We start from the raw sequence: 24919 nt of genomic DNA, 5'->3' as shown, positions 1-24919 counted from the left end.
GCATAACTATTTGGAGATTTTGCATTTGGTAGAGTAAAGCAAGTACGTAGTTTAATTTAAGATAGAGTCTGCCTGCCTCTTTTTAATAGTTTTGTTGGAGTGTACTGTTTGTGTGAGTACATGCTGGTTGTGTTTGTATGGGCTGCATTCCTTCTAGAATATTCCAAAGAAAAGAAATATTCCAGAGGCTGTCCCCTGAAGGTTGAGGAAATGTAGCAATTAGACTGGGGCTTTGGAACCAGCCTTCAGTGTCAGCTCTTTTACTCCTTGCTCTGTTTCTCTACCCTCTCTGAGTCTCTGTATTGGGAAAGCAGACATACTGCCCAATAGGATTGTCTTAAAGTTTAAATGAAATCATTTATGAAAGTTCCAAGCAGATACTAGACACTCAGTTTTATCTGTGATATATAATAACATTCACGTGAACATTATTAGTGTTCTTGGTCTTCTGTGCTGGCCCCCACAAGCCCCAGCATTTCCAAACCAGCTATGAGGAGCCTCACAATGCAAACTCAAAGAAGAACAGAAGTAGAGAGAATGGGGATGCAGCATCACAGAAAGTGCCATTGTGAGATGAGCCCCCGGAAGAGTGGACACTTTCAGTCTGTTCTTGTGGACCTGCATACCTTCCTTGAGTTGTGGTAGCCACTTGGGACCAAGACCCACACAAGTACACTGCTGCTGCAACGCCTGCAAGACAGTACTTCCCGGTAGTACTGCTACGTTAGTTTCTGCAAGAAATTGCCACTTGAGAACACAATTGAGATTCAAATCCAGAAGGATGGTTACCTTATCAAAAAGGAATCTCAAGAAGAGTTTGATGATACTTTTCCAACTTCCACTTAGTCCCATGAGAAAATCCATAGAGAAATATCCAAAACAGCTGCTGAAGTGTTCCTGAAGATCTCATTGGTCAAGGCCCAGACGTCTGTGCCTGGGGGGGGCCTGTGTGCCCTTAGTGACCCTTACTTGCTCACAGTGGAAGACGTTGCAGGGCACCTGATCACCAGGCGGCAGACCTCCCCTGATGTGTGTGCTGCCTCACAAGTATTGATGAGCTAATGCAGCATTTTCCAAAATGTGTTATTTGCAGTGCTCCACCCAGAAAATACATCAGTTAATACATATTTTGTTGCCAAGCCCTGCGTGATCCTTGTCTCTCTCTGCAGTATGCATAATGCATAGAAGCATAGTGAAGACTTGGAGAAGACTTTCAGCAAAGGAATTGTTTAAAAGTGTGATCCTGGAGTTTCAGATAACTTATCATTTATTTGAAAATGGAATTTTTCCTGTTAACAGCCAACAGAATTAATGTTCTATGGAACATGCTTTGTGAAACATACACACATATATGTGGAACACTTTTGAAAGCAGTGAGTCCAATGGGGGCACCAGTTTCCTCAATACACTAAAATTATCTTCAACATTTTTCTGTGGTTTCATTTTGTGGGAAGCTCTCTTGTACGTGAGATTGCTTTATAAGGAAACTTTGGGCTGCTTTAGTGTAACTACACCCAGATGTTATGACTGACAGCTGTTTGTTACAGCTGTTCCTTGAATTGATGAGAAGGTTACAGTAGTAACTTTAGGCGCCCAGGAGTGCTATTCTTCAGTGTGGGATCCTTCTGTATGTCTTTATTTGCTCTTCAGCCATTTCAGAAGAAGTATAAGAGAAATATAAGAGAAGACATGGCTGAAGTGGAATCTGGGAAGTCACAGGAAGTTGGGGGTGGGAGGCTGTGAAGTCATATCTTTATCAGAATGAGGGGGTCCTGGAGATGTTTAGCCTGAGAAGGGCACAGTAGTTCTTTAAATATTTGAGAAGCTGCCATATACCAGGCAGAATATTTATCGAGCTTAATTATAGAGTGTAGCTCAGTAACAAAACAACTTTCTAGCTCTTCATTTCAGCAAAACCAAGTTCAGTATCTTCCAGGTGTGAGTGCTTGAACCATGGCAGGAACCATGACTTATTTTTTTTTGAGACAGGGTCAGGGTCTTGCTCTGTGGCCCAGGCTGGAGTACATTGTTGTGCTCATAGCTTGTTGCAGCCTCTGTCTCCTGAGCTCAAGTGATCTTCCTTCCTCAGCCTCCCAACTAGCTGGGACTACAGGCATGCGTCACCATGCCTGGCTAATTTTTGTATTTGTTGTAGAGATGGGGTTTCACCATGTTGCCCAGGCTGGTCTCAAACTCCCAAGCTCAAGCAGTCTGCCCGCTTTGGCCTCCCAAAGTTCTGGGATTGTAGGCATGAGCCACCTTGCCTGGTCCTGTGGCTCTCTAAAAGAGGCATCGTGGAAGGAGTTATTGCCTCTGTGACCCCTGGCGTTCCTTCTAATGCCAAGGGACTGTGCTTCTTCCTCTGTGCTAATGGAATCCAGTGTGCCAGCATTCTCATCTCTTCATTTCCCTTTCTCATTTGCTTATCACCCCAAAATGGAGGTCATCTTGGCTGAGGCTCCTCCTTAAAGAGTCTGCTATCACTTTGAAGGCATCTGCTTTGTTAATCATTATTATGGAGCATGCGAGTTTTCTGTGTTTAGATTTACATATAAACCCTCCCGGGCACACACCGATCCCCCACCCACAAACACAGAGTCAGTATTCCATAGCCTGTATGATCTGTTGTTGTGAATATATTCTACCCCTTTTATTGGTCTAGTTGTTGTTCACTAAAGAATCCAGCTGGAAATCAAAGATGAATTTTTATATCTATAAATATATGGTTTTCTGTATATAAGTACTATATAATTAGATGTATTAATACAATATTTATATATCATATAATTATACTATAAGAAATCCTTAATTATATTAATTGAATTAATACTTTTTACCATGGGCTGAATCCTGGATACCAGGAACCACCAAAAGATGGGATCCCTGCCCTCACTAAGCCTCCCTCATCTCTCACCTTCACAACAGTCTTACAGGGTAAACATTAGTACTCACCCTACAAGTGGTCAAAGAGAAACTTGAAAGGTGTCCTGCTCAAGGCCATGTTGCTAGTGTGTTAGATCTTGAATTGAACTTAGACTTTGGGATTTGGGCCCTTGAACTCCTTCCGTTTCACTGCCCTGCCTCTTTTATTTATTATTTTATTTTATTTTATTATTATTTATTTGTTTATTTCTTTTGAGACAGAGTCTCACTCCGTCACCCAGGCTGGAGTGCGGTGGCACAATCTCGGCTCAGTGCAACCTCTGCCTCCCAGGTTCAAGCAATTCTTGTGCCACAGCCTCCTGAGTAGCTGGGATTACAGGCACGTTCCACCATGTCCGGCTAAATTTGTATTCTTAATAGAGACGGTTTTGCCCTGTTGGCCAGGCTGGTCTTGAATCCTGGCCTCAAAATATCCACCCACCTTGGCCTCCCAAAGTGCTGGGATTATAGGTGTGAGCCACCACGCCCGGCCTACCCTGCCTCTTTTATTTTACCAAAAAGACAACTGCATCAGGATGTCCGGATCAATTAAACATCAGTGTACATCATAACAGAAGATGGGCTTTGCAAGGCTGCTTCTGAGAGCAATGATAAACAAAGCTTGCCTTTCCTTTCACTTGGGTTAGGCCTGGAGAGGTGGGCAGCATGCAAGGATTTTCAAATGCAGCTCATCCCAAGAGGTAGACCTTTTATAAAGTGGGGCAGACCTGAGCCCAGCTGGACTGCTGGGAGGTCAGTTTCCCTGAAATACTTCCTGACCTAATATACAGGTTAGTTTGCCTGAAACACTCAGGCCATGAGCAAAGTGATGCTTATCTAGATTGGGAGAGAAAGTCTGCCTTTTGAACTACTTATATCCCCAAAGTGAAAATTTCCCACATTGACAATTTTGTTTGTATTTACACTAAATTTACCTTTCAGCATTAAGTGAGTTTTAATTTTAGCAGATGATGCAGCTATGCTAAATGTCATAAAAATACAGCACCTAGCACAGAGTGGGCACTTAATTTGTCAAATGAATAAAAATGGGGATATTAAGGAATTTCCTTAAATGCTTGTTGATTCAGGACAGAATACTATCTCTTTCAGTCATTCACTCCACCAGTACTTTTCCCACCCCACGTGCCCATCCTGGCAAAACTAGTCTCCTTAAGCTCCATGTGAAAAGGGCTCTCAGCTTTTATCTCAAGAGGATTAAGCCTCTAAGAATGTCCATTCAGCCTCTCGTTCTTTTGACACCAATTCTCTTGGTCAAGCTGTGTTGAAAGTGGTTGCCTGACTGTGCCATTCCTTGTGGATATTCTTTGGCAAGCTGAAATATGCAAGGTAGTATTTCCTTGCATATTTCCTAAGACATCCATTTAGAATCTTTCCAGGAGGTCAGCTTAGATTTGGAGGGTGCCACTTGGAGTTCTAGGCAGTGCTTCCCAAAGTGTGATTGCTTGAGTTTTACATCAGTTCGGAAAAGGGCTGGAAAGATATAGTGGCTAGGTTGTCACTGGTGACTGGATTTATCCTGGGAGGAAAGACTGCAGTGATGACTTTGGGCTCCCAAAGCACAGTGGCATAACACCGCTACTACTGAGGCTTTACCGAGAATGTGCTTCACCTGTCCTGTCCCAGAAGCACTTTCCTGACAGGAATCAGTCGAGACATGTTACCTGTTGTGCCTGGGACAGGAAACCCCCAGCTTGTGCAAAACCCGGGGAACCACCATATGTTGCTGGATTGTCCATTGAAAGTCCACATGGCCCTGTCTCTGTGCCAGGCGTCAGCCTGCTGGGGCTTCACCCATGGAGCCTGCTCCCTGCTACTTGCCATAGCAAAACAGTCCTCATTATATTGCAGGACAGTGCTGTTTATTTAACCTGGTCATTAAAGGATAGAAAGTATCTTTCTGATGGGTCTTCTGGACTGGATGCTTCTACGTTCAAGGAGATGAACTCATAAATGCCAGGAGAAATTCTCCTTAGTGGCTCATGGTAGAATCCCATGTAGAGTTTTAGAACATACCCATGCCCCAGCCACACCCTTGTGCAATTATTTCTGAACCTCTGGGAGTGGCACCCAGGCATAAGTACTTTGTAACACATCCAGGTAACTTCTTAGGTTTGAGAACTATGGAGCAGGGGTCTCAGTTCAAAAGAACCCTTATAGGTCCTGTTGTGAAGCACCCTCATTTTACACAGAAGACTCTGAAAGATGAAATCGGGCTTTAAATATTTTAATAAAATCAGGGGTTGGAGTGTATTATTTTCCTAGGGCTGTTGTAACAAAGCAGCACAAACTTAAAACAACCGAAATGCACTCTCTCACAGTTTTGAGAGCTGGAAGTCTGAAATCCAGGCATCAGCAGGGCCCTTGCCTCTGAAGGCGCTAGCTGGTGGCTCCTGGCTTGTGGAAGTATAAGCCCCGTCTCTGCCTCTGTCTTCACTTGGCCTTCTCTTCTGTGTCTTTGTGTCTGCTCTTCTTAGAAGAACATCAGAAATGGGATTTAGGGCCCTCGGTAAATGCAGAATGATTTCATCTCGGGAACCTTAACTAATATGTCTGTAAAGAACCTATTTCCAAATAAGGTCACATTCTGCGGTTCTGGGAGGACATGAGTTTGTCGGGTTGAGGGGAACAACACTATTCAACCAACTACAGGGAATGAGGATGGACTCCTTTATATTTTACATTTTTAGCATCCAGTTCGTCTTCTATAGTAATGATTCCTGAACCTATCATAAATAATGGTAAAGATAATATTTCCATTTCTAATTTCTCTCATTAAATAAATCATTGAGTACAAAGGGCTAAAATATACTGTTTTTTAAAAAGCTATTTATATCAATAAAATACAGCTTTCTGATCAAGATTACTCAAGTTGAAAAGTTAAAGGTGTCATGAGGTTGAGAGTTGAAAATTCACCTGTCACGACTGAACAGTGTTAAATAGCAAGCAAAAGTGTTTCAGCTTATTTGGGGAATGTCGGTTAAAGGTCAGTTTCAAGCCTGGAATTTGTTTTCAGGTTTAATTGTTGAGTTGACCCATAGAAATTAGGACTATGACATAAATATTTTCTGAAGCAGTGCCAGACAACTCATGTGAATTAGGTGGGTCTCTTCTAATGCATCGGCCCTCTTCCTGAGAGTGCAGAGAGCAACCTTGACAATGGAATTTGCAGGTCCAGGTCTATACAGGTGGAGTGGAGTTTATTGCAGAAAGTCTGGACGTGAAAAGTGATTCTGGTTATGGACCCAAACTTGTGTATCTTCCTGCCTTAAAAAAAAAAAAATCCTTTTTTTGTATTTTCAGAATTGCGAAAGCAGCCATATCCTATTTTCTCTCTCTCTCTCTCTCTCTTTTTTTTTTTTCCAGAGACAGAGTCTTGCTCTCTTACCCAGGCTGGAGTGCAGTGATGTGATCTCGGCTCACTGCAATCTCCACCTCCCAGGTTCAAGTGATTCTCGTGCCTCAACCTCCTCAGTAGCTGGGATTAGGGGTGCCTGCCACTGTGCCCAGCTAATTTTTATATTTTTGTATTTATAGTAGAGACGGAGTTTCACCATGTTGGTCAGGCTGGTCTTGAACTCCTGACCTCAAATGATCCATCTCAGCCTCCGAAAGTGCTGGGATTACAGGTGTGAGCCACTGCGCCTGGCCCTATTTCCTTATTATTATTATTATTTTTTTTTTTTGAGATGGAGTTTCATTCTTGTTGCCCAGGCTAGAGTGCAATGGCACGATCTTGGCTCACCGCAACCTCCACCTCCCGGGTTCAAGCTTTTCTCCTGCCTCAGCCTCCCAAGTAGCTGGGACTACAGACATGTGCCACCATGCAGTGGTGTAGATACAGTTTCTCCATTTTGGTCAGGCTGGTCTCGAACTCCCAACCTCAAGTGATCCACCTTCCTCAGCCTCCCTAAGTGCTGGGATTACAGGCGTGAGCCACCCCACCTGGCCCTTATTTTTATTTATGCAGATTACTAGACAAATGATTTCTGGATTCTCAGTGTTAATATTTATCTTTTGAAGTAACTTAAGAAACATATCTCACAATTTTTATTTTATTTTGCAAAAATGACCGAGTTTGCAGTGTCAGCAACACACCTAGTACAATTTGAAAAAACACGTAGGTGTAGAAATATGTGAAAAGTAACAATGCTGAGAAACTCAGTGGACAGAGAATCTTTTTCAGATTTCGTTTTGACTTCATATAGAAATAGCAATTACCCTTCCTTACTCAAACATGCCCAGTTCTCTGTCAGTTCAAGGTCGGTTTTTTAGCCGTAGTGATAGTATTGTTTGCATCTCCCTTTGTTATTTTTTTTCCGAGCCCAACTCTTTTTTTCATTAAGGATTTCTGCAAAAGCAATGGGCAGATTCCCTGCCTCCAAGACACCCCTTAGAGACTGGTGAACCATGTGTTTGTCTGGCTCTTGTAATGGGGTGTTAAAAGCACTTGTTCATCAGATATTTTCTTTTTATTTGTAGATTTAGAAGTATTTTAGCAGGTGTACATTTGCATATAAAAGAGGAAAAAAGATAAGAAGTTGAGGCTTTTTCTTTCTCCTCTCCTCAGCATCATCTCTCTCCCACCTCTTTATTCAGCATGTTTTCACTTTCTTTCTGTAGCTGTTTCTTTTTTCCAGGCACAAAACGCATATCAAAAAGAAAAAAAAAACAGTCTCAGCGATCCTTCAGCACTTTGCAGAAAGATAGATGATTGGGTTCAGGCAGCTTATGTAACAAAGTAAGGAAAAATACATTTATCTCATGTCATCAGTCAAGAGTTAATAGACAAGGATAGATTTTCACCTTCTGGAGCTATAGACTGCATGGGATGACCCCCTTGCCTTGCCTTACATTTTAAACTACAATATTTTCTACTTTTTAAAATAAGTCTTGACACAGATTTGAATATATAATCAGTGCTTGAACAAAGATTCAGAACTGAAAGCTTGAGCATGCATGTGTGTTTGTTTCTGTGGGTATTAGAACATTCCAACTGAAAGTGATTGTATTCTTTAGAAATGTTTGTTTAATCTGAACATTTTCACTACTCAATATTTTCTGAGAGTTTAACTTTACTAATGGGAGGAAGTGTTTCCCTGGATTTCTAAGTCAGGCTAGAAAGTGAAACCGTTAAAGCAAACACCCAATCCTCACATTTTCAGACTTACAGTTTACTTGCAGCTGAGAAAACGAAAATCTTTTTCCCTTGGAAATATATTGACTTTGTCCCTACCTTGTTTGTAACAGACTAACTTGAACTTCTTGATTCGTTACTTTTGCTCCTTTATTTGTTCATTCATTTAGTAACTATGAATTTGCAGAGCAGCAACAAAGTGGAGCTTTTAACTGCTTGGTTCATCACTGTGTTTCTTCTAAAAAATCCTGGGCCTGAGTTACCACAAACCTCATGTCTATAGCTTTACACTCTTGCTTCATGAAACTAGCATCCCAGCCAAGTCTTCTGTGCTGTTTCAGGAGGATGTCTGATTTGTTTGAGAACTCCTAAAAAAAAAAATACACTCTTGCCTCCAGAGTCTGAAACCTGGTCTGTTTGATACAGACAGCCCCTTAAAAATCTTCATACAGCTGATGCATCCTCCCTGGATAACATGTTCCAACAACCTTTTCAATAAGAAAGCTTTTCCTGATATCTAGCTTGTATTATTTGGCTGCAGTTTTTCCCTAAGTGTTCTTGTACCACTTTCAGTGAACACAAAAAGTTGCTCACTACCATCTAGTTTTGAGGCTACAAATATGTTCTGTTTTGTCTGTGCAGTGTTTTATTTTTAAAAAGAAGAAAGAAAAGGCAGAAGTCTGGCAAGACCAGGCCCACCTTCCCACCAGGCAGCAATTGGCTGGAGCCAAGGAGCAGCTGTGCTCTATGGACAAGTCATGTGCCTCCTTGCCTGCTACAGGGCAGGCGCTTCCTGCTGTTCCTGCCTGGCCATAGTCAATTCTTGGAGATACTTGCTTGGCCCCAGAGGCATCTGCATCCACAATGCCCACCCTGTCCAGTCTGTTTGCAATACCTGAACTTTCCTTCCATTCTCCAGCCTTGTTCTATGCAGACTATGTATCCTTTAACCACTTCTAATTTGTTTTAACCAACCCTTATTAATTTTGTTTTTCCTATGTAGATCATCTCTCAGACTTTCATAAATAGTTTTGGGCAACAATTCTGACTAAATAGGGGGGTGATGCATAGGGAGAGCGACTCCAGCTCTGGTGGATCTGATCCTCAGTTGGGCGGCAACAGTGCTAGGCTCTCTGCCCTCTCCTGCTTTGACATCTGTGGTCCTGCTTCAGTGAGTGTCATTCCTCTAGGTGAATGCACTTCATCTTTGTACCTTTTAAACTTCACTTTGCCTTTAAACCATTGGAGGGAGTGCGCACTGGGATTGGCGGTGAGAGATGTGCCCAGCAGTCCTCAGCCTGATCTTGCCTGTCCTTTATGACTCAGGTCAGGGCAGCTGCATCCCAAATAAAAACTACCCAGGTGGGCTTCGGTGACTCTGCTTGGAGAAAGGCCACAGAGGCTTAAGGATGAAACACCAGTGAGGTGATTGGGAGGTGGTGGGCTCTGGTTGAATGGGGCAGGAGAGGGAGCCATCTCAGGATGGGTGGTTAGCCAAAAGCTCCTGAGCTCACACTCTTCAGGAAGGAAGGGAGGGGGACCAGATGGAAAGTGTGGAACATAGAAAGGGCTCATCTATTCCAGAGTATCAAAATGGTGCCTTGTTGCTAGAAGTGATTTCACTTCACATTGGCAGTTTCCTCCCTTGCTAACCTCAAACCAGTAATACTATCAGCCCTTCTTCTGTTTGAGCAGAATGCTAAATCCCCCCCAAATCTGAAATTACCTCAGGACTACTAGCTTGATACTTCTCACAGAAATCCCCTTCTGACTGCCAGTGACACGTTTTCCTGGTTTCTGAGAAGCAGGAGCACCGTCTCACTGGAGTCAAGTGATTTGCCTTCTGACAATGGAGAAATGAATTTGCAGTACGTAACTCCAGCTTCCAGTGGCCAGGAGGCTTTGTTTATCAAGAAGCTGCTCCTTTTTTTTTTTTAAGTTCCCATCTTTGCTATCTTTTCCTTGGCGAAATAAGTTTAATTGAATGTAAAAATAACATGTGGTCATTAAGATCTGGAGTTGTATCCTGAGAGCTGAAAACTTTTGGGTTGATTTTATAAAATAAAAACAAAACAGGGCATTTTTACCTCTTTTACACTGATTCCTTACCTTTAGAATTCAGACACTCTGTCTTTGGTTTTATTAATATTGTCCCTCTTTCACAGTTACCTTACGGTGTATTTGAAGTAACGCGGATATTAGGATTAGCCAAAGGGCATCACGACACCATCCCATTGGAGCCATCCTAGGACAGTGTGACCAGCCTCACCAGGAAACATTTTCATCCCAGCCCCCCGCCCCCCCCACACACATTACACAAAACAGCACTTTCCCATCTGTATGCACTGTTTCTGATGTTTTCTTTATTAGATTTTTCAAAATACTAGTTTCAATGACCTAAACTGATTTCACAATCCAGCAATGTTAAAAAAGTGTTGCCTTAGAATTTATTATCTTCAGAGTGAAGAATCCCTGATCTGTACGTATTTTAATTATATAGTATTTAATATTCCAAAGTATAATGTTCATTTTAATTACTCATTTTTATCTTGACTGATTTTCAGTAGGGCAAGGTAAGTTGTGTTTTTATTCTTCAGTGTGATGATAGTTTTAATCCAGTAATAGGGTCTCATGGTTAAGTCCTTGAAGCCAGCGAAAGCAGGAATCCAACCTGTTGCCAGCCCCTGGCATTGACAGTGGGACTCCTTTTGTGTTACGTTGAAGATGTAGACATGGATGCTGTTTTGTTATGTTTGTGCTGAAACTCTGATTCTTCATCCTGTATTTCATCTGGGTGCTCTTGAAACTTAGAGTAATGGGGAAGGTTGTGTCACTCAGGTTCTTTATGTATTTTTGTTTACTGTTTTTCCCAACAGTCTTCCCCAATTTCACTTATAGCAGATGCCATTAGAAGCACTGCATGGCCAAGAGCAGCCTATGAACATGAGCATGTACAGGCTGCCACTGATCCCTGTGGATGCCTGGCTTTGCTCTCTGCAAACCCATTCTCGCTCCTTCCCCGTGGCAAGACTTGGTTAGATTTCCTCAGCTGTGGGACTCTGAACTCATCCAGCTGTCACCACCCTTCTTGACCCTCTCCCCATCCCCCCAGCCCTGTCCCAGAGCCCCTGCACTTGAGTGTGAGAGCCCAAGAGCCAGAGCAAAGAGAGTTTCTGAGTGACCTGGCAACCTAGGAAGGCTGGCTTTCTCTTCTGGTTCATTCCTGTAGCTGCCTCTACAAGGCCCAGAGGGAAGTGAAACTGTTTTACTGTGATGGTGAACCTATCCACAGACCCACAGACTAGAATTTGGCTGCCTCAAATGAACTCATACATTTTGTCTTTGAGTCTTGAAACCTGGTTTCAACTAAATTGTTTTTATTTTCAGAATGTCTAAAACGTGACAGTTCAAAAAATAATAATTTGCATGCATTTGAGAAGTGTTCATGTCGTAGGAAGAATTTTAAAAGCTGCTTTCTGGGCAGTAAAAAATGTGGTATTTCTGTGTTTTTCTGTAATCAATAGAAACAGAAGCCTACCAGTTGCTGAAGAAGGCTACCCTTCAGGATAATACAAATCAAACTGAAAACAGGTTTCAAAAGGCAGATGCTTCTGTGTCACACTTGTCAGGTAAGTAAGGGCAGATGGCAGTGTCCAGGGGCCCAAAGTGGCAGGCAGGGCTGTGTTCAGGGAAGGGTGGTTATTCTTTATGAAGGTTTCTGGAGTTTGCTCTGTAACAAGCTGTCACCAGGACAGAATGAGCTAGTACTTTTTTTATCCTTGGCAAACGGACATGTGGAAAAGCCCTTTTGTTGTGTCCTAGACATGTGCTGGCCAGCACGGCAGTGGCCCTCCCAGGCCCTGGATTCTGCCAAGCATGTCATCATAGTGACTTGTCATCAGTGACCCTGGGAAGACACACCCAAATTCCTTCTCTTCCCCACGACTGCTAGTGTCTTTGTCATTCAATGGGCAGTGTTGTACTGGGCTGCTTTCCCTCACCAGAATGTTGGGGGATTTTTAGTTATTTTACTGAAAGGATTATAAATCCCAGGAATGCTATATTTTGTTTGTTTGTTTGTTTGTTTGTTTGTTTGTTTTTGAGACAGGGTCTTGCTCTGTCTCCCAGGCTGGAGTGCAGTGGCATGATGGCTTACTGAAGCCTCAACCTACCAGTCTCAAGCAATCGTCCCACCTCAGCCTCCCAAGTAGCTGGGACTACAGGTGCACACCACCACACTCAGCTAATTTTTATATTTTTTTTGTGAGATAGGGTTTTGCCATGTTGCTCAGGCTGGTCTCAAACTCCTGGACTCAAGCTGTCTGCCTGCCTTGGTCTCTCGAGGAGTTGGGATTACAGGTGTGAGCCACCATGCCCAGTCAGGAAAGCTAAATTTTAAACTTAGTTATAGTTCCTTCAATCTAGGATTTTGTTTTAATTATAATTTTGTTTTTTTATACTTTGTTATTGTACATCTGTTATTTTCAGTGGTTTTCCTTTCATTACACCAGTTTTTAAAGCATAAGTTACCTCAATTTCCTTTGTGAGAGTAAATGGATTAATACAGAAGGAAATCCACATTAATGGCTTTCTTAGCCACCATGCCATAATTTCACCTAGCAGAATGAACAGTGATTTCTAAATAGCATGTAATTCCCGGTCCATATTCAGATTTCCTGGTTGTCTCAAGGATGTCTTCTTCAGCCAGGCACAGTGGCTCATGCCTGTAATCCCAGCATTTTGGTAGGCCAAGGTGAGAGAGGTGCTTGAGGCCAGGAGTCCCAAGACCAGCCTGGGCAATATAGCAAGACACTGTTTTTACAAAAAATTTAAAACTTAGCCACACATGTTAGCATGTTCCTACACTACCAGCTACTTAAGAGACTAATAAGGCAGGAGGATCACTTGAGCCCAGAAGTTTGAGGCTGCAGCAAGCTATGATCACACCACTGCACTGGGCAACAGAGCAAGACCCTATCTAAAAAATAAAACAAAAAATGTCTTTTTCAGACAGATATTTTCGAGGGACATACTTACGGTCCATCAGACTTAGCTGTGTTTGGAGAGCTATTTCCTAGATAATATTAGTAGTTAAAGTCAGTTGCGGCACAAAATTCAGTTATTTTGGTGGTTTTGAGGATTTGGTGAGCCACTGCATGTTAAGTGCCCAGCACAGTGCCTGACAATGAAAAGCCCCCTAGGAGAGCCAGCCATTGTGGTGGTAGGGGTGATTTGAACATAAGACATTGTAGTTTATTGAATTATAAAACAGGGCCTCTGTCCTGATGGAGACTGTCATAACTTGCAAACTCTTAACTGTTTGCTTTCCATGACCGTCTTCACATTTGAGTCATGGAATTGGAATCCAGAGGGATATTAGAAAGAATGTATTCAACACTCCTATTTTACAAATGAGTCCCCAGGAGAGTAACACCTTGCTCAGAGCCTTTCAGCTGGATAAATGACACACATACTTTGGAAAGGGACTCCACACATCTGTTTCTGGTAAGTGTTATTTTCAGTAGTTAATTGGACAAGTGCAAAAGATAAGTAAATTTGGCTGGGCACTGTGGCTCACACCTGTAATCCCAGCACTTTGGGAGGCCAAGGCAGGCGGATCACCTGAGGTCAGGAGTTTAAGACCAGCCTGGCCAATATGGTGAAACCCTGTCTCTACTAAAAATACAAAAATTAGCTAGACATGTGACAGGCGCTTCAGCTACTCAGGAGGCTGAGGCAGGAGAATGGCTTGAACCCAGGAGGCAGAGGTTGCAGTGAGCTAAGGTCGCGCCACTGCACTCCCGTCTGGGTGACAGAGCCAGACCCTGTCTCAAAAAACAAAAAAAAGATGAGTAAATTTGACATATAAGTTGTAATCCCTTGGATGTGTATCTGAAATTATGGATTATGGTACTATTAATAACCTAGTACTTAATGCATTTTTATTAATTTATTCATAAATGAAATGACACTCTAGGTTATATAGTCAGGCACCCCTAAATTCATTTCCCTTGCCCCATACTCAAAGTGCTCCTGCCTGTGTTTGCCATCACTGTCATTGTGGTCAGATCCTTTGGCTGTGTGTTGTCTTTTACCCTTACTCTCATTCTGATCCTAAGGACTTATCTGAGTCCCAAAGAAAAACAGAAAGTGAGCCGGGCACGGTGGCTCAAGCCTGTAATCCCAGCACTTTGGGAGGCCGAGACGGGCGGATCACGAGGTCAGGAGATCGAGACCATCCTGGCTAACACTGTGAAACCCCGTCTCTACTAAAAAATACAAAAAACTAGCCGGGCGAGGTGGCGGGCGCCTGTAGTCCCAGCTACTCAGGAGGCTGAGGCAGGAGAATGGCGTAAACCCGGGAGGCGGAGCTTGCAGTGAGCTGAGATCCGGCCACTGCACTCCAGCCCAAGCGGCAGAGCGAGACTCCGTCTCAAAAAAAGAAAAAAAAAGAAAAACAGAAAGTGGACTGGAGGGTGTAGGGCAGCTTCAAAGTGTTAGAAGTAGCAGGGATGGGAGGTGGTGGTGCACTCTGCACTCAAGGAGCCCACCCCAAATCTAATGAAGAAGCAGTGCATGTTTCATTTACTTCTGAGTCTTTGGACCTGTCCTGAGGAAAGCCTCTTAAATCTCGAGCCTTAGTTTTCATGTCTGAAAAGACCTCCTCCTGGTAAGCATGTGGACACCCTCTTTGGGCTGAATGTGGACACATTTCTAAAATAATCACTTTGCTGCAGAGTGTACATGCAAGCAGGCAGGTTCCAGGTTAGAAACTCAGCAAATGCTTTTTGCACAGATGCCCATGCATGCATGCTGTGTCTCTGATTGTGACTGCCAATTAAGAAGCAGACCTGTAGCAGAAATATCCAAGGCTGAGAACTCCCAGAAGGCAAAGGTCAGGGGTTGCCCTGCAAAAACTGGGGGCATTGTGGGAATATCCAAGTCTCTGGCTCCAGAGAAAGAGGTGGAGTGCATCCTCCTCCTCAACCTTTTGAGGCTGGTAAAGAGTGGCCTTGATGATTTTCAGTGGAGATTCTTTCTCCTCTATGGGATGGAAAATAGAGGATTTTACAGAGGGGCTTAAGAGCGGATAAGGTGGGTAACTTATCCACGGATCTCAATTATTTCTGAGCCCTGGTTTGCTGCTCGTATGTTATAACAATGGGAATTATCCAGTGCTTTGTGACACAGTAGAGATCCATATGCCTACATGTGCATCTTGGTCATTTAAAATTGAACTCTTTGGATGATTTCAGTTTTCACTTTTTGTGGCTACTGTTTAGGTATCACAGGAAAGCGGCCTACTCCCTTTCAATATTCTACCAGCATTTCATTCTCTGCCTCAGAAGCTCCCTTGCCTTCTGTGGCTTGAACAGATTCTTCCTCTGCTGGCGTTTGTTTCACCAAACTTACTGTGAGGCCACTTTATTCATTTTGTCCCGTGGCTGCATGACAGCTAACCCTCACTCTCCATGTTTACGCTTATCACAGGTTTGAATATTGGCAGCCGTGCATTTGAGACAAAGACAGCTAACAAAATTACGTCGGAAGCTAGTTTTTCATCTAGTGAAGGAAGTCCTTTGTCAAGGTAAAGTTGTGAAAGCCTTTCTGAATAGCAGCAACAAGATGAGAAATGTCACAATGCAATGAATTAAACTCTAGCTGCATATTATTTTGTTGTGTGACTTGGAGGGTTATGGTTTGGGTTTTTGTTTATCTAAAATAACAGTTGAAACTTTAGTCTACCTTTGAAAATATTTGCACCAGAGCCAAGTATTGTTTTGCAGCTGTTGTTTCCTTGGTTTAAGACTCAATTGACACCTCAGTGAACCACAAATTAGCGTCTACAGCTGCTCGCAGTAGGACTGCTTAGAGACCACACAATGGAGGTTGTCAGAAAAAAGGGCAGAGAGAAAACATCAGGCCTTAAAAGAAATAAAGTGGCATGTTTCTTCTTTTTGTGATGGCTAATATGTAAACTAGTAATTGCTGGATATTCATTTTTATTTTTCTCTTTTTTTTTAACCAAGTGTTCAGGCTAGATTATTCTTTCCTTTTCTAATACTTTCTTGCTTATTTTCCATAAAGAACAAAATTTATCTCTTCACATTTGTCAAACTGTAGCACTCACTTCTTGTAAGTTTTTTGAGCAGTGCTAAGAGAGTTGTGTGCTGAATTTGTCATTCACATAAAATACTAATCACAGCAGCTTCAGGTCACTTAGAATTTATAGATGGGATGTCAGCAGTCATCTGATGAAATACCTTGCTCTTTCGCTTTGAGCTAAATATTATTTAAAATGGCATAGCAGCTTTCCTTTTGGAACAGCATTGAAAAGGTGTCCTTCAGATGATTATATTACATTTGAATTAACTGCTTGTCTGTGATGAAATTTTAGAACAGGAACTTTACATTTCTAGTATAACATACAATGTTCCATAAGAGAAAATAATTTGAGCCAGGAATGTCGAATTTTTTAAATAAAAAAATCCTATTTTTATTCATATTTTATAAAACAATACAATGTTTTTAGAACCTGGAGTATATTAAAATGAGACTGAATTTCTAAAATTATGGGTTTTAGAAACTTGACAAGTTCAGTTTTAGGGAGATAACTCATTTAATTACCAGAAGTTATTATTTTTAATGCCTGAGTTTTCATCCATATTTTTGAAGGAAATGGGAGGTAAACGGGACAGGAAGAGTGTTAAAAGTATTATGTTATTACGATTATATTATAAATTCAAGTTCTAGGTCTCCTAAAAGAAATTTTAAAAGACAGTAAATTCTACAGATAGTTTTCAGGGCCGAATGTTACCATTTGGCTTAATAATATATAGAGGCACTAAAAAACCCAGTTCTTCCTCAACAGTCTTTACATAGGTTCTTTAGGAAATGTTTGAAGACATTGAGAAAGCAATTGGATTTTGTAGAACATTTCTCAGCCTAATAATTTCACATCTTGTCTATATTTCACTAAACTAAAATCAAACTTTTTTCCTCCTTCAAATTGAGGCAGAGCCTTTGTTACTAGTATTCTTTCTGTATGAAATGAATTTCCTAATAAATTACAAGCAATCTCATCATCCCCTTTAAGAAAACAAGCAAAAAAAAAAAAAAAAAAACACAAAAAGGCCTTCAAGGAACTCTTGGTTCTAGGCACTTGATAATAATCCAGTGATGAAAAAGGTCTGGGCCCAGAGTACGTAGATTTGGCGTGCTGTTTGTCACAGTTTGGTTCTTGTGCTGGGTTTGGTGCTGTCAATACGCCACCCTGGGCTTTGGAGAGCTCCGGTTTTGCTGTTTGTGCTGGATTCACTGAAATTTCTTAGGGGCTTACATTTAAGGATCCCACTTACTGCAGTCACTCCTTGTGCTTTATTGCTTTTACAAGTGGTCTCGAAACCCGGTACTTGAGAATAAACATAACAGTGCAGTGCTGCTGTAGCACTTTTAAAATTCTTCTTTGCTCTATTTTGTCAGTGAGCTGATGAGCAACCTCAGAAAAAAAAAAAAAAAAAAAAAAAAAAAAAACCCGCTGGACCTAAAAAAAAAAAAATGGCTTCCTCTGATGTCCTAGAGACAATAATTATGATGTGCTAGTTAAGCCCAAACTACAGCTGAGGGATTTTACTTTAAAGCAGCGGCTTGGGCGCAAAAATGCATTTATAGCTCTTTGTCTGCACCTCATTATGTGTGGGCCTGATTCATTAAGTAATTGGTTTGCAGTTGTTTACATGAGTATTAAGGCCTTCTTTTCAGCCGCCTTTGAGAGATACATTGTGCAAATGTTGCCTGTGATGAATGCAGAATGAGGGCCAGAGGGTCCGTCCTATTGGCTAAACAGTGCACTCCTGTTGAAAAGCCAGAGAAAGGGATTGGGTGCTGCTTTGCATAGCAATGACTTTCTTAATAAGCGTTACAGATTAATACACACAAGCTATAAAAGATGCAAAGAGATACTCTTAGCACATTTATACATGCTCATTTCATTGTGATGGTGGTGGGGTTCGGGTGCTTTCATATGCCGTTTTTCAGAGCAGCAGCTTCAGTGCATGAGCCGTAATAGAATCCGATGTTTATTGTATTATAAATCACAGGCAAGTAGGCAGATTGGCAACAGTTTATTATTAAAGATTCTTTCAGTGTAAATCTTTTTCTACCATTGTATTTGCTTCAGCAAAATCATTTTGTGGTTGAGTGGGGATGAAAGGCATAATGTACGAAGGAGTGAGTCCTAATAGGAAGCCGTTCTCCAAGTAAAGACCACTTGTTCCCTTTTGTTCAGGGGTGCATGCCAGAGCTTCCTCTCCTCTGCAAACATTGTCTCGCTTTACCTTCCCCAGCAAGTGGTTTTCACTCTCCCGGATCCATTTGTTGAATGGAGAGTATATTTTAACAGCCTGCCCTTAGCTTGCTGGTTCCTGCCTTGTAACTTCAGCTTACTGGTTGGACCAGATAATGTTTTACCAAAAGGAAAGGGTGTGTGCTTGCAGCATAATTGCCTGGGGGAAAGGTAGCAGAAGTCACCCAGCCACTGTTCCCTGGCAGGGCCACCATGGGTGGCATTCTGTGCCAGCCTTGCAGCCACCAGAACGGCCAGTGGAGGGCGCCAGCCTGCAGCTGATGCTCTGGTGGGGGCGGTGGCATTTTCTGTCTTTGCCTGGTCACTGTGCCGTTTTCCCCAGGATAACATAAAGATTATAAGGAACCAATAGTCCAGTGAAATAAAATGAGTTTTCCTGGAAGTCCTTTAGGTTCTCATATTAAAGCACTCTTCTCTGTCTTGGGTTAGGCACATCTCCGTTGTTAAATTCCACTGAATTGGCAGCTTCCTAAATATGTCACATTTCTTATCACAAGCTTACATACTTTGTTTTTTCTGCACAAAGCAAATAAGAACAATGACTTGCTTGATTATTTGAAGAGAAAAGTTAACAAGTTGACTGACCTCAGGTAGCTAAAAGTGGCGTCTTCTGTAGGACCCCTGATTAACCATCAGGGGGCGCTCAGACTTTGTTAAATTACTGGTAGACCTTTAAAACCTAAAATTAGTGTTTACAGAGATTTGTTGGCACAGTCATTGGGATTTTTTTCTTTCTGGATTATTTTTTGCCTTCTGTTTTTCAGAAACATATGTTTGTTTTGAGGAACGTTCCAGCTGAAATTGCTGCTTTAGAAATTGTAATACTGATTTCCGGTAGCAGTCAAAAATTACTTAAAATTTTAGAATTTGGAGTCTAAAGACCATGTCTTCTCATAAATTCGCTATTTTCAGCCTGCTAATTAGACTTCAGAACTGGAAGGACACTTCCTGCCGGGAGCCATTCCTCCTTATCCTGGACATCATAGACAGTGCTCCTGGCAGGACCCTCTGAGTCTTATTGCCACACTCAATTGGTGAGGCCTCAAAGTCACAATAACTTGGGTATATTTGTTAATAGGCCATGGCTATTTTTTCTTTTTTAAAAAATGATATGACAGGCCAGGCACAGTGGCGCACACCTGTAATCCCAGCACTTTGGGAGGCCAAGGCAGGCAAATCACTTGAGGTCAGGAGTTCGAGACCAGCTTGGCCAACATGGTGAATCCCTATCTTTACTAAAAATACAAAAAAAAAATTAGCCAGGTGTGGTGGTGTGCACCTGTAATCCCAGCTACTTGGGAGGCTGAGGCAGGAGAATTGCATGAGCCTGGGAAGCAGAACTTGCAGTGAGCCGAAATTGTACCACTGCACTCATCTGGGCAACAGAGCAAGACTCTGTTTCAAAAAAAAAAAAAATGACAGCCGGGCACGGTGGCTCAAGCCTGTAATCCCAGCACTTTGGGAGGCTGAGACGGGCGGATCACAAGGTCAGGAGATCGAGACCATCCTGGCTAACACGGTGAAACCCCGTCTCTACTAAAAAATACAAAAAACTAGCCGGGCGAGGTGGCGGGCGCCTGTAGTCCCAGTTACTCGGGAGGCTGAGGCAGGAGAATGGCGTAAACCCGGGAGGCGGAGCTTGCAGTGAGCAGAGATTCGGCCACTGCACTCCAGCCTGGGCGACAGAGCAAGACTCCGTCTCAAAAAAACAAACAAACAAAAACAAATGATGGCTGGGTGCAGTGGTTCACACCTGTAATCCCAGCACTTTGAGAGGCTGAGGTGAGTGGACCACCTGAGGTCAGGAGTTCAAGACCAGCATGGCCAACATGGCAAAACACCATCTCTACTAAAAATGCCACCTGGACATGGTAGCAGGTGCCTGTAATCACAGCTACTCAGGGGGCTGAGGCAGGAGAATCGTTTGAACCCAGGAGGCAGTTTGCAGCAAACCAAGATCGTGCCACTACACTCCAGCCTGGGTGACAGAGCAAAACTCCGTCTCAAAAAAAAAAAAAAAAAAAGATATTGACCATGACATTGAGTCAATGTCTTACTAGCATGAGGCTTTCTCTCTGTTCTTTTCTTTAAATTTCCACCCCCTGCTCCGGCTCTGGCCAGGAATGAGTATCTGACACCCACCTTTGCTGCCACAAATCTCTCAGGGGGCCCTTGTTGCCTGCACCCCTGTCAAGCACGGGCAGTCTGCACACCTTTACCAGCCAGCTCCCCTTGTCCCCCTGCTCAAGAAAGTTAACAACCAGACCGCATGTCATGCCCTCATATGACCCACTATTTCATGTCCCTGGCTTTTAGTGGAATGCTCCTGCTCCACTCTTTTACCTGGTTAAGGCCTAGATTTTTCAAGGCTTAACTCAACCTTCTGAAAGTTTCCTAAGCAGAGACCTGGCTGTACAGCATGCCCCTCCTGTGGTCTCCCTAGCTATTTCTGTTATCATCTGTAGTGCAGGGATAGAAGCCATTTCCCAGTACCCTTCCCAGTACCCTCCCTCCCACAGTGTAGCAGGTTTCGTTTCATTTATTTATTTATTTAGAGACAGGGTCTCGCTCTGTCACCCAGGCTGGAGTGCAGTGACATGATCTCTGCTCGCTGCAACCTTTGCCTCCCAGGCTCAAGCAATCCTCCCACCTCAGCCTCCGAAGCAGCTGGGACCACAGCCCGGCTAATTTTTTATATTTTTGGTAGAGACGACATTTCGCCAGGTTGCCCAGGCTGGTCTCGAACTCCTGAGTTCAGGTGATCCTCTCTCCTCGGCCTCCCAAAGTGCTGGGATTATAAGCGAGCCACTGTGCCTAGCAGTGGGTTTCTTAATCACCAGTGCTGGATAGTCATTGCACTTCCTGAGTGAGTAAGCATGGATATATAGCTGCACCATTCACTCTAGTTTTGTTTTTTTTTTAAATAAAAGTCAGTCTGTACAAGTTCCCTCACTTCTCTGTGGCATCATGTACTTGAGCTGCAGGGAATCATGCATTTCATACAGTTATCTGCATAAGTGTGTGGGTATGTGAGAGAGAGAGTGTGTGTGTGAGAGTGTGTGAGAGGGTGTGTATGTGAATGTGTGTGTGTGTGGACACATACATTTTCAAAGGGAGACTGGTGGTGACTGTGAATATGCCGTCTGCTCATGCATCTCCAGTTTCAGGAAGCAGGACCTGTGTGAACACACTTGCAGAGTCTCACTGGGGTTCTTTCCTGGCTGCTGTCTTGTCTGCTGATGGAAAGGTGTCTGGCTTCGGGCCCTGACCTTGATGAGAGCTCTTGGCACATGCTGGAGGCCTGGAACATCATCCCCCAATTCCACTGTCATCAGTTCTCAGCCAACCCCACAGTTGCCTTTTCAGCCCATTTCATGGTATTTATTCTGGTGTCAGTCTCCTCACTGGAGCATGAGCACCTCAAGGGCATCGAGTGAGTCTGTCTTGTTTGCTGCTGCAGCCCCAGCACAGAATCCGATGCCTTGCTCTGCCCCTGCTCTTAGAAGGCCTGGCTGAGGCAGTTGCCCTGTCTCTTCCCATTTCAAGGGCACCCACTTACCGGGTTCCTCGAGGAAGAAACTTCATGCATCTCAGACCTGTCTTCTCTCCGTCTGTCCCCAAACCTCCCATTCCTTGGCCCCTGTGCCTAAGTACTCATCACCTCCACTTAGAACCCACGGCTGCACATCACCAAACTGAGCACATGCTTTTGTTGATCCACATGTGCTGACAGTGCAGTGGCACTGCTTACTGAAGTCTGCTTTCTGCAGGCTCTCACAGGATTGTCTGCAAACTTCTCAGAACACTTCCAGGAAGGCATTGCTGTCCCCATTCCACAGACAAGAAAACCGGTGCTTGAAGAGGTAGGGATCTTGCCCAGGATCACGAGTGAGCAGAGTCTCTCTGGCCCCAGAGCTGATTCTGTCTCAGCTTCTGAAAGCAGATCACATAGCCAGGCACATGCTGCGACAGGGTTCTCCTTGCCCTACTGTTTTACTACTGCTCAGGAGGCCCTTTGGGGCGGGTGTGCATTGGTAGGAGTGTCCTGGGAGGAGCATTTTGTTCCACTTCTACTCTGCTGCTGGCTCACTCTATGTGTCTTAGGACACATCCCTCAACCTCTCTGGGCTCCACCACTGTACAGTGAAGGCTCTGGATTGATAATCTGTGAATGCCCTGTTCTAATTGAATAGTGGGTTTCTTGGCCTTGGGTATTCTGTGTCTCATTTTTGTCTTTACTTGTTGGCTCCACAAAGCAAAACCTACTATTGTCAGTCATCCTTACTGTCTAACTTTATATTGATGTTGACTGTGTAGACCAATTCTAGCTACATTAGCCTTTTGTTCATATAAAATGAACAACTGACACGTAATTGTTACTGTTTTCCATAGCACACTGTGTCATCCTGACTCCATGTGTAGCGTGTTCACTGTGTACCAGGGTTGCTCTCAGATCAAACCTGTTCTGTTGAAGTCCTGGCTGGCCCTAACTTCTTAAGTTTAACAACGTTGAGAACAAAAGTGATGTTGATTAGCATTGTCCTAATCTGGTTTATCAATAGCAGGGGAATTTATAAGCAGTTACCAAAATGCATCCAAAATAAAATGGCTTAATGGCTAGGTAGAGGGGGAGATGTGGTGAAGTCAGCACAGCAGAACGGCAGCAAGTGAACACCTCCCTAATGGGAATGGGGCATTCCTGGCACAGCTGGGAGAAAAAATGACCAAAGCTACTGGGAAATTCTGCAGAGATAATTGTCCCATTATTTTTTAATTAATTAAAACTAATTAATTAAATTTTTTTGAGATGGTGTCTCGCTCTGTCACGCAGGCTGGAGTGCAGTGGTGCGATCTCAGCTCACGGCAACCTCTGCCTCCCAGGTTCAGGCGATTCTCCTGCCTCAGCCTCCCAAGTACCTGGGATTACAGGCATGTACCACCATGCCCGGCTAATTTTTATATTATTAGTAGAGACAGAGCTTCACCATGTTGACCAGACCGATCTCGAACCCCTGACCTCAGGCGATCACCCGCCTCAGCCTCCCAAAGTGCTGGGCTTACAGGCGTGAGCCACCACACCCAGCCAATTGTCCCATTCAAATGAGACTATGGTTATATTTTAATTTACTCAGTTAATCATCTGCAGTGTCTTGCCTGAAAATGGTTTATTTTGAAGTAGGACCTCTAGTCCAATTGTAAACTTCTAGGGAAAAAATACCACATCTACCCTCTGGGGTTCCAAGAGTCGCCCCTGAGCCACGGTGCAGGGGAAAGGCAGGCTCTCTGACTTGCAGCATGGGCCTCATGTGAGGCAATTCTTTACAACAGTAATGGCCCTTGGGCCATGCCCAGGCCCCTGCCTGGGTCCATACAGCCTAAGAGTGGTTTTCACATTTTTAATGGTTGGATGAAAATTAAAAGAATAATGTTTTATGACGTGTGAAAATTGTATGAAATTCAAATTTCCGTGTCTATACATGAAGTTTAATTGGAATACAGCCACATCTTTTAGTTTACAAATTGTCCATGGCTGTTTTCGTGCTACAAACACAGTTGAGTAGTTGTGGCAGACCGTATGGCCCACAAAGCCTGAACTATTTACTCTCTGGTTCTTTACAGAAAACCTCTGCCTTACAAGATGAAAACGTTACTTCTACACTCTCAGCAAAGATTTGGCAGTTAGATTCCGAGCACATAAGACCACATGGTGACCGTATCCCATGGCCTACAACCTTAACTCTTTGATTTATTTTACTTTCTGAAATGCAGTTTTATTTTTCTTTGATCTACTCTAGTAGCCAAAGTAGTTGGCTCTGTCCAGCACACCACAGAAAGTTCTCAGGCTTCTCCATCAGCCTTGCCTTAGCTTTACATGTTAGGCATGACCTAGAGAAAAAAATGTTGACCCTAAGAATTCTGTATAATAAAAAAAAATCAACTATGAATTGCAGGGTCACATTGACTTTCAGAGATTTTCCCGAAAGGAAAAATAATTGCCCCTTAGATATGAGAGTGGAGAACAAAACACTGAAAAGCACACTCTGCCCGTCTCCGTGGGTAGACCATGCACCACGCACATTTAGCTCTGAAACATGTCTCCTGTGAGAAAACCAGTAACACAGACAATTAAGAACCATTACACAATTAATTCACATTTCACTGGGATGTTTACTGGCTCCCTGTGGCTTAAATGTTCTCAAAGCCACACTGTGTAACCACAGGACAAACAGAAAAAGCAAGTTCAAGTGGCCTCATAGAGACATGGCTTCAGGAAATCATTCTTTCCTAGAGTGCCACATGCAGAAGCGAGGTCCCTGAAATGCTCAGTGGGTCACCTCCGTGGTGGAACTGAGCGTTGCTGGCTGATTGCTTTTGATGAGTTAAGTGACGACTAGCACACACTCGCATAGATGGTTCTCATGTTGTTTGTGTTTACAGCCTTGTGCATGAGACTTTCTCCTCCCCCCCCCCCCCCC

At 43.2% G+C, this 24919-nt stretch overlaps 1 protein-coding gene across 1 annotated transcript in view; it reads left to right on the top strand.

The window, feature by feature from the left end:
• The window catches only part of KIZ (kizuna centrosomal protein), a 123579-nt gene that overhangs the window by 93362 nt on the left and 5298 nt on the right, over positions 1-24919 (top strand). Inside the window, 2 exon segments of the mRNA XM_017883187.1 lie at positions 11602-11706; positions 15569-15665. Of these exon segments, the coding sequence (XP_017738676.1) occupies positions 11602-11706; positions 15569-15665 (202 nt within the window).

The sequence above is a fragment of the Rhinopithecus bieti genome, unplaced genomic scaffold (genome assembly GCF_001698545.2).
Source record: "Rhinopithecus bieti isolate Rb0 unplaced genomic scaffold, ASM169854v2 scaffold_641, whole genome shotgun sequence".
Taxonomy (NCBI): Eukaryota; Metazoa; Chordata; class Mammalia; order Primates; family Cercopithecidae; genus Rhinopithecus; species Rhinopithecus bieti.
The sequence above is the reverse complement of the archived record's forward strand: the minus strand, read 5'-3'. Positions and strand labels throughout refer to the sequence as shown.